General features: G+C 39.1%; 1 protein-coding gene across 1 annotated transcript in view; it reads left to right on the forward strand.

Moving 5' to 3' along the window:
- LOC102310457 (protein kinase C beta type) overlaps positions 1-10,858 on the forward strand; it is a 48,767-nt gene that overhangs the window by 27,875 nt on the left and 10,034 nt on the right. The window contains 3 exon segments of the mRNA XM_042223874.1: positions 4,998-5,080; positions 6,204-6,315; positions 10,368-10,502. Of these exon segments, the coding sequence (XP_042079808.1) occupies positions 4,998-5,080; positions 6,204-6,315; positions 10,368-10,502 (330 nt within the window).

Below are 10,858 nucleotides of genomic sequence, written 5' to 3' on the forward strand. Positions count from 1 at the left end.
TGTGTGTGTGTGTGTGTGTGTGTGTGTGTGTGTGTGTGTGTGTGTGTGTGTGTGTGTGTGTGGGTGTGTGGGTGTGTGTGGTTTGCCACTTGACACCTGTTGATTGCTATTTCTGTCCTAGCACAACCCAGAAACTATCAAGTAAATTAGATAAATGTAAGATAAGACTTCTCTTTTTTTTCTTGCTTCAAAGTGGACTTGAATTAGCGATCTGCTCCCCAAGCCTTGCTCCTCAGTTTTGGTTGATGGCGATTGGTTTGCGTTCATCATTACTATAAATAACAATGTAGAATCTGCTTTTATTTTTTTTAGTCAAATTATCAGCATGTTTGTTGTGTTTGTTTGTTTTTTGTGCTTTTAAACAAACACTGTGTTCTAAATTTGCACATAACGTTGAAAAAGAGGCAACATGCAGCTAGCTTACCCAGTGTTGGTTCATGGAGATGGAAATTTGTGAGACCCAGGGAGACTTACAGTGTCGGGTTTCTGTTAGGGATGCACCAATATAGTTTTTTTTCCCCCTGTTGCAATCCAGTACCTATACCTTAACTGTGGGTATCTGCCACAGTATATATAATTAACAAACTGCAATCTCCACTGTGAGGAAGAGACTGGGAATCTTTCTTTTATACATAAGGCAACATCAGGATTTATGTAAACAACTTTTCTTTGTAAATGAAAAAAAAATGTTAGAGATGAATGGATAAATATGAACACCAAGTTGTTGGTATTAGTGTGCAATTGAAGCGTTCTAGTGTTACTCTTCATTTTATTTGGACTAGCTTAATTCAAGTCATAGCTGCGTTCAAATACAGATACAGAAGTTTTTCTTTCTCCTTTTTCCTCCTAAAACACGTCGTGTATATAAAGTTGACGTATAAAATGAAATTGAATCGAGCGGAGGACGACATGTTATGTTAAAATAAGTATAATAAAAGCTTCCCAACAGCAAGCGTTTAACCTAACCAACGTCCAAAGTAGTGTTTCTCTCCCTGAACATTTTGAGAGTGAGCGTCAAAAACAGAGAGAAATCTTAAGAATGACTTTGAGCACTAGTAGACTAACAATAGCTACTGATGTGGCAACGTGCAATACCTCCCTCTGCTGCCTCCTCTGTTTCATTTGCACTGCTGCTAGCTTCTGCTGGCAAATGACGAAGTCAACGAAACAACATAGAACTGAACTGAATGGATATGAGCGTGTGTTGCCTCGCTGTCACTCATATTTGTGGCGATATTGTACCAACAGGGATACCAAATATAGAACACAAAAATTAACTTGAGAATAGTTTTTTTTAATAAGCAAATAACTAAATTCAAACTGAAAAAACAAAACGAAACAAATTTGAGCAGCTAGGTCCAGAGCAAATGTAGATATTCCCAGTGCTGCAGAGTTGGTAAATTGGCAGACATTTTTCTCTCGAGTAGATACACTAATAGTTATTTTAAAAGATATTGATAGAGTTTTAAGTACTGACTGAACTGCTTTAACTGAATAAAAGTGAAAAAGCACAGGTGCTGAAACGAACTTAAAGTATAAAAATGAAAAGCAGCTCTTTCAGGGATATTTTTTTTCTAGCTCGTCCTTTAACTTTAGCTTCTTTACTCTGGTTTTTTTTTTGCCTCCTCAACTTGACTTCTTTTACATCAGCAATAAGCACATTGTGCTATTATTCCTTATCTTTAGGTTCAAATTGGCCTGCTTTAGGGAAGATGTGCAGTGACATGAAACAACTTCCCACAAACACGTTATAAATGAAGGATCTTATTTTGAAAATCCAAGTAGTAGAAAGCAGAGATGTTTGTGTTAAAGTCAAAAGCGGTCAGAAAAGTAAATATTCAGATAAACTGCAGATACCTCAAAATTGCTCACTTCCACTTCCAAATCTACCCAACAAAAATTCCCATCCCACTCCAACCCCCAAGAGGAGCAAGAAGGTCGTCACAATGCTAGAATTTCAAACTCAATACCATTTTACGGATACAATAACACATGGAAAGAATTACAAAGGATAAATAAAGATAAAACAATATTGGTTGGATTAAATGTATTGGCTTTCAGCCTTGTTTATTTCCTGTGCTTCTGGTAACTTGACCCCATATTTCGTTGCTGATCAGATAGATTTATTAAGGTAGGCTGCCACCGTTTCTGTCTAGCTGCTGGTAGACTTTTTGTTGCTTCAGTCTGGTACTTTAAGAGAAATGTAACTCACTTTGGACACAAATAATTGTGTTATCCGTAACAAAATGATAACAGACGGCTAATGCAGCTATTAATACTAGCAGTTAATATTAATAGCTGTTTAATACTTGAGCTTTCTTGACCTCACAGATCAGGATGTCTGAAGATGCTTCAACAGCAGTTCAGCTGCTAGTGAGGGGAGGGGCTGTGTGACGTTTGTGTGTCAGCTGGCTGAGGTGATGACAGTACTGTTGGTACCAGTTCTGCTGCAAGTGAATATTTAATCTGATGGTAATTTCTATTATAAGTTAGTGCAGATTTTGTGGACAATCCTACTCTGTGCATATACCAGCTTTGATTTTAAAATGCTTTCAGTGTTTTGAAATCTAAAGGTACCATCAGTCCCAGTTCTGGTGACATCCCTATCCATAACTTTATAACATAAACTGAAGGAGAGATTTGTTCTTGTAAACCGATGTTTAAAATTACATTTTTGTCTGTGTTCCTCGTCATTTGCTCCCAACTCAACCAGCTTCTGGATGTTAATTGATAGTAGAGCAGGGCGATATGGCCAAAAATATTTATCACGATATATATTTGAAAATTTGCGATAACGATATAACCGACGATATAATTGATGCGAGACAAAATACAACTCCACAACATTACTAGCGCAAAAAGACAACCTTCCATTTATTTTCACTTAAACAAGAAGCTGGTTTTTATGTACATTAAAGCTTTATAAAAATGTAACAGTGCAAATGCAAATTCCTTGCTGAAAGTTTAACCAAAAGGCATTTCCAGTAGAAATGGGCTGACATATCCTGAGCATAACCATGTATAATATCCACTGAAGTTAAAAAGAGGTGCTTTGCAACATTAAACTGCAGTGTGCAGTACGTATTTTTCGGACCATAAGGTGCACGGGATTATAAGGCACATTAAGCGAAACAAAGCAGTCAGATAAATCAAACTTTATTCAACTCATTCTTCTTGCTTCCTCCACTTCTGTACCATTGATTCATTAATGTTGAATTCTCTGGCAGCTGCTCTATTCCCATGTTGTTGCAGTATATTAATGACTAACCTCGTATTGTGGATGGATTATCTCAGTTGTTCTCCTGACTGAAGTTTGGTCCGTTTACAGCATCCTGCCATGCGATTGCATTTGTCTCTAACCATGAGGAACCTTAACGTTAACTTTTATAAGTGGAAAAGTGTTAGTGTTTGTCCTCCAGCTTCACTGTTTATGTTATGCTAACATAGCTGTGTCGCTAGCGATCACGTAGCACATCATTATATACCAGCTAGCCCAACTTCAGTAACCCTACAAACGTCACTGCTGTTTAGTTTCCTGTCTTCATTTATGTTGGAAGTGATAGCAGAGCTGTACGTTTGAATTTTTTCAGAAATCTCTCAGTCAGAACATGCTATATCATGCTTAGGTAACTAGCGAAACTAGCGAGCTAACTTCCGCTAGCTTCCTGCTAACTTCTAACTCCGTTAAATGTAATAACTTTTGTTTTCATGGATGCCTGGAAGTTAAACTTTATAGTTACACCTGGTAAAGCAGCAATGCTGATCGTTTTATTAAAGATGAAAGAATTTAGACAGTTTTTAACTCTCAGTGATGCTGCAGTGTTGTTTGACCTGAAGCATACGGAGTTTAGGACCCAGATTACTCCCAGATTTAAGAGCATCTTAGTCCGACAAATACGACAATAACGACGGCCGCTTGCATGTTCTGCAAAAAAATGTGCTTTGTCGTGTATCTGACGGACAAACACCAAACCAGTTCCACATCACTGAAGTTGCACCATTTTTACAAACCAATTCTGGTTCATCTGTTTCACTCAACAATCGGCCATGTGCATATGAAAACAAAGGCACTGCGCATGCGCGTTTTACTCCCATTCTATCGCGATATTTCATTTTCCTATCGTTGCCTAACATTATACCGGTATTACCGTGAACGGTATAATATGGCCCAGCCCTAATTGATAGCTCTCTTTTTTTTGGTCTATATAAGACTAATAGGGTGTTCAACTGAGCCACAGTCTTAAATAGTATAATGTTGGGGTGTTCATTTAAATAAGCATGCTGTACAGTAACAAAGTATTTCTGCTTTTCCGGCCAACAAGATTCAGATGGTGAACTAAACGTCGTCGGGTTGGACTGTTTGTTTGACTATAAGTTTGTGATGGGAACTTTCTGATATTTTAATGACTGAGAAAATAACCAGCTTTGTTACAAAAATTTCACATTTTGTTCTATGATTATCTTTAAATAAGACACGAATTCTTGTATTGCGTTACCCGGCAATGAGTGAAGATCAGAAGATCTTAAGCACTTTTTGTCTTTCTAGTTTCCCTCTAACAGGATTTATTTCCTACTAGCTGCCATGTGCTATATAAGGATGCAAGTATGAACTGTTTATTTCAGTCGCTACACTGAATAATTTCAAGCAGCAAGCAGGAACAAGCAGTCAAATCACCAGCTATACTGCCTGCTGCCATTTGAAGCTTCTAACATGGGAAGTTTCCTGTGGCAGCTTTAATGTTACTGGGCGTGATTATTAGACTTCCCACCATGCTGTGGTTAAATTTAAAATCATCTAAACTGAAGCAAAGACTAACTATAGATGTTGGAAGCAAGAAAGAAATGCATGTGAACTGCTGAAATACGAGGAGCTTTTTTTGCAGTGACTAATGCCACATAATTGACATATTGATTTATCTCAGTGTTGTTATTGTGTCGCCTTATTTGGAACCGCAAAGAAGCCCGAGCTGATTTTCACTTTTTTCCCCTCTCCCCAGTGTGCTGTTTTGTGGTCCATAAGCGCTGTCATGAATTTGTCACCTTCTCCTGTCCGGGGGCCGACAAAGGACCTGCCTCCGATGTAAGTATAAAGAAAGTAAACACCCACACTTGTGCACGAATAAAACATCTACACAGCTTGATTATTCGATCCTTTACTCCTTATTTTTAGTCAGACCTGAAAGCAAAGGTCAGACACATAGCACCAGAGGTGTGTGTGTGTGTGTGTGTGTGTGTGTGTGTGTGTGTGTGTGTGTGTGTGTGTGTGTGTGTGTGTTCAATAAACAGCACATTAGCAAAACAAAACCCAGTGCTGACCACGCTCATTTTATTAATAACCATTATTCAACAGCACGACAGCTTCATGCATTAAAAAATATTTACCTGTGTCTCACGACACACACACACACACACACACACACACACACACACACACACACACAGCCCTAACCTCCTAGCCTTACTCCTGCTGACATGTCAGCCACAAATCACATTCAGACACGTCAGTATAGGAGAATGTGCTGGCTGGCTGCATCAGGTTAATGACCCAATATCTCACTCTCTTTCACTCACTCACGCACGCACGCACACACCATTTGTGGGTTTGAATTAATTTTAAATTCATGTCACTGATGTTTATTAATCTCAAACTCCGCTCTTTGTTTTTGTTATATCACCAGTGCTGTTGTTACCTATTTTTGTGCATCCTCCAAATTCACTCAGTTTTCCATCTCTATCTCTTGGTCTCTCATGCTCACATTAGTTCTTTTGTTTTCCCGTAAAATATTTAAACATTTAAAGGCTTTACTCTGGAGAAAATCAGAAAATCAGTACTGTAAGTCATCTACTTATGGCTAATCCCTGCCATGGGGAGTGGAGATCATATGATTTTTTTTTTGCGCCGTTATATATTGCATGGTTTAAAATGATTCATCATCAGTCACTGACTGAAATGTTCTGCTGTCCATATACTTTATTTTTGCATCCATGTGGGTTTGCAAATTAAACACATTATGATTAAGAACCTGTTAGAGGAAATTGAGAACCCCTTTTCTTGTAATTTAGCTGAGTCCAGGCTTTAAATGGCGACTAACAGGACAACTGAGAACACCTAACCTTGCACCTTTAAATCTTTTAACAACCCGAAACAGTCTGAGTTACTTGAATATAATTGTACTCAAGCATCTTCTGTCTCCTCTTTACAGGATCCTCGTAGTAAACACAAGTTTAGGGTCCACACTTACTCAAGCCCCACCTTCTGTGACCACTGTGGCTCCCTCCTGTACGGGCTGATACACCAGGGAATGAAATGTGACCGTAAGTACACCAATATCTGCCTGTGTTTCAGAAAGGAAGCCTTGTGCTTTAGAAGCTTGCATTTTACGCTCTTTTTAAACCTTGCTAGTACTGAAAGCAGTCTGGCCATTCTCTCAGAGCTCAACAAGGCATTTTCACCCAGACAACTTCCGCTTGCTGGATATTTTTTCTCATTTTTTTGACTATGTGGGAAAATCCCAGCATATCAGCAGTTTCTAAAACACTCACACCAGTCAGTTTTGCACCAACAACCCTGCCTCATTGAGAAACATTTAAATTTTGTTTCTTCCTCATTTTTGGCTTGAACTTAAGCAGACGGTGTAGACCATGTCTGCATGCCTAAGAGCACTGATTTGCTGCCATGTGATTGGGTGATTCGATACTTGTATGGAAGTAGACTACATTTAGAAAATGAAATCTGGTTGTTTCTCACATTTACGAGATGGTGTAAAAAAAAGAAAGAAAGAAAGAGGAAGACTTGAGGAATTGGCCACAAGTTTCAGGTTTTTGAGATTTCTTCACTTCTGTGGTAAAAAAAAAAAAAAGGCAAATTCAGTGTGTTCAGTTTTTCACAATGTAGATGAGCACGGGCGAAAAAACTAATGCTGTTGCAGCAGAGTGCAGCACAGGATACTCGGGCAAAGATCAACATTTCTGTCATCTAGAAGCTTTTCATTTGACAATAAAAGTTTATGTTGAAACTAGAGATGGACCGATCCGATATTACGTATTGGTATCGGTCCGATACTGACCTAAATTACTGGATCGGATATCGGAGAAAAATAAAAAATGTAATCCGATCCATTAAATATCACGAAAGCACCTCACAAAACTTGCAACACGCCGTAACTCGCCTCAGAACGTTAGCACGTCGGAGCAGTATGCATCACGTGATAGAGCGGCTGTGGCATGCGGGACCTGTCGGTGGTCTGGATAGCATTTGGAGCTTCGCTAGCAACCCGGCATTTCATCTCCGACAAAGTTATCCCGAGAGAAGTAAAGCAAGTGTGTAAGTCCATCTCTGAATGTTTGTAAAGCATTCCTGCGTTAAGCTTAACGAGCGACTGCCTCTTCTTGCTGCTACTTCAATCATGAAACTGCTTAATGATCAGCTGATCGGCTTTTCTGTCGCGAGTCCGTGTCTCTTGTTTGTTTTTGTCTCACTTTGCACCAGAAAGAGGAAACCAGCGGCTGAACAACAGCAGCACGTTTAAGCTTGATCAGCTGTTGTTAGAATTTATTTAATATTACTTTCTACACCAGGATCTTTTTCTACAGCTGACGGCTGTAACTGTGCAGGGGCGGATCTAGCAAAGTTTAGCCAGGGGGGCCGATAGGGCATTAACAGGGAAAATGGGGCACAAAGACATACTTTTCTTTCTTATTCTCATTTAAAATGTCGAGCTTTTAATTATAATATATTATCTGAATCTTACACCCAAAGTTTTAATCTGATGTAAAATGTATAGAAGTCCATTACTGTATATAGTAACTATTAAGTCTAATATACCCTAGTAAGCTATAGTACTTTTTCCTTTGGGAAGGTACCATCTGTGCAGTCTGCAATTCTGTTGAAGAAAGATGTTGAATCTATTTAATATTTCTTGAAAAATAATTGATTTCTGTGCATTTTTTTTCACACTGCATCAAATTAAGGTTGATTACGTCGATTAAGCATCATGAGGTGGAGCGTGAGGGGTGGTTCCCTATTTTTTATTTATTTATTTTTGTTGTTGCTGGGAGTTGGAACCCTATTAGTTAGGTTGCTTAATATTTATCGCTAAGTACTCTTTAAAATACCAGAATAGGGAGGATGGTGTAGGTTTAAGTTTATTAGATTGATCAGTATTGCTGAACTATGAAATATTTTTTTTTGCATACAGGTATAACAGAATAGCTTTAGTGTAGTTGTTGTTTTAAACTTGAGTATGAACTTATACAAAATGCAGCAAGATATTAAAAAACAGTTTTGTTGATTAAAAAACACTATATCGGATTCATATCGGTATCGGCAGATATCCAAATTTATGATATCGGTATCGGTATCGGACATAAAAAAGTGGTATCGTGCCATCTCTAGTTGAAACTGATGTTCGTTAGATTATATCTGATCTGATATCAGATTTATCAGTTCTTTTCCTGTCCTGATCAGTTTTTCTACTACAGAAGCTTCACTCTGTCGTTAATGCTTTACAGCATTAATGACACACATATTGCTCCAGCTAAAGTTAAAGCTTCCACTGCTGAACACTGACTGCAGTTTGCATGAATACTTCACAATAATCAAGCTGCTCATAATATTTTCCCCCCTCCATTTCTTTAGTTGTGTCACAAACTGTTTGTGTTGGCACGAAGAGGAAGTAGGTTACCTCTCTGCAATGCTATACTCAGGCCAGCATTATTTAGTGGGCAGATGTTTCCTCATTGTGCTTTGACTTTGCATCATGAAAATACTAGAGTACCTTATTTGACATAATTTACAAGCGGGTTTGGTTATTTATTAATCCATAGAAACACTCGAGTTGTTCATTAATTGTAAATGTATAATTATCATACAGAAGATGAGACTTATTTCTGTAAGTGTTGGCAGACAAGCGCAAGTAGTCTTCAAGGTTTACACTCGTTAATGGATTAATGGTTTTCATGGGTGTGTTTAGTGCCTGTTGGAGATAATACATTGAAATCCACGGTCACAGAAACATTATTGTTACTGGAAAAGAAAACCTACAGAGAGCAAGAGATTAACTTCTCACTCTCCACCTTCAGAACCTCAACACCACCCACTGATTCAACAGAGTGGAGCAAAATGTGGTACATCAGAAATGTCTGCCATCTAGTGGACGTACTGAGAAATGACCATGGGTTATTAGACTTGTCTGTGTTCTTGCATTGATCAAATTGTTTCCCACTTACTAGTCTGTAAAATAATGAGTTTTGCTTAAACTGTGTTCTACTCTCACTGTCCAGATTTAATGTTTAGCTGTGCCTTTTATTACCGAAGACAAATTTTTAAACTGTTCTGACCAACCTGTATATACAACACATAGCTTTAGTGTTGGTGCTCTTCGGCCCTCAGGCATTTTCTCTGGGCCAAGGTTAATTTAAAATGGACTGAGGAAAGTGCAAAACTGTTCTGTGGTCAGACGAATCGAAGTCTGAAATTTATTTTGGAAAACGTGGACGCCACATCCTGCAGACCATCCGGCTTGTCATCAGTGCTCAGTTCAAAAAGCCTGCATCTCTAATTGTATTGGAGTGCATTACTGTTTATGGAATTTGGCAGCTTGCACAACTAGAAAGGCAACATCAGATGACATCTTCTACAGGTGAGGCCCTGCATATTTCACCAAGACAATGCTAAACCTCATATTACAGCTATTACAACATCATTGGCTCCATAGCAGAGGAGCCCAGGTGCTAAACTTGCCTCCCTGCAGTCCAGTTCACCAACTGAAAGGATTTGGAGCATCCTCTGATCTCAGATGTTTGCAGACTTGCTGTTGCTACAGTGGTATACATGCCCCTGTATTGAGAAGTGTTGCTCCTATCAAATTCATAATGAGCCAGTATATTTTTCTTAAAATGGTACATTTAATGTTTTTCTGTGTTCTACTATGAATAAAGTATGGATTTATAGATTTGATGGATGGATCTGTTTTTATTTACATACGTCAGAGACTATAGGATGGCTTTGGGGGTGGGTGAGGTCACATCTCTGGTTGCTCTGACCTAACGAGTATCGGTGATATTTGGTCTGGTGTCCGGGATCTGAGAGTTCAATAGTTTTCATTACTTTAAGTACCCAGCATGTTTTTACTTATTATCTAACTGTCTCCAAATTTACCTCTTTGTTTTTTTTGATTAATTTTTTAAGCCCCCCGTGTCTGTTAGGGTGCAGCCCTAAATCTCTTTTAATCTGGCAATAAGGCACTGAAAGCCTTCCGGTAATTACTTTGGGGGGGTTTAGGGCACAGACTGTCACATGTTAGACAGACTGTGATGATTGTGATTCATAACCAACCTGCACAATTTTCCTCTCTCTCTCTGTTCAGACTGTATGATGAACATCCACAAGCGATGTGTCGCCAACGTCCCGAGCCTGTGCGGGACGGATCACACGGAAAGGCGAGGACGCATCCACATCTCTGCGCAGATCACTGACGACACTCTCACCGTCACCAGTGAGTGCTCCCACACACACGAGCGCACTGAGTGCATCTCAAAGCTCTCTGCCAGCCTAAGACTAAAACCGGAAAGTCCATTAGTTGATCAATGATCCAACGATTGACCCACATTGCCACTGGGACATGCACCCACGTGCCAGCACTCCCTTACAGACAGCTGTGGATTGATTATGGAACAGAAACTAAACTGTTGTTAAGTGTTGTCTAATGTGGCCAGAGTTATTTAGGGCAGGCTGAAGCTTTAGACACGGATGGGTTGTGCTAACACTTTGGGAAAGGACAAATTGCGGACAGTCTAAAAGTGTGTTTTATCTTGGGATCTTCTGGCACTTATTTGTATTTATGTCCTCAACCCCCCC

Source organism: Haplochromis burtoni, unplaced genomic scaffold (assembly GCF_018398535.1).
Source record: "Haplochromis burtoni strain Fernald_Lab_line unplaced genomic scaffold, NCSU_Asbu1 Contig_122, whole genome shotgun sequence".
Classification (NCBI taxonomy): Eukaryota; Metazoa; Chordata; class Actinopteri; order Cichliformes; family Cichlidae; genus Haplochromis; species Haplochromis burtoni.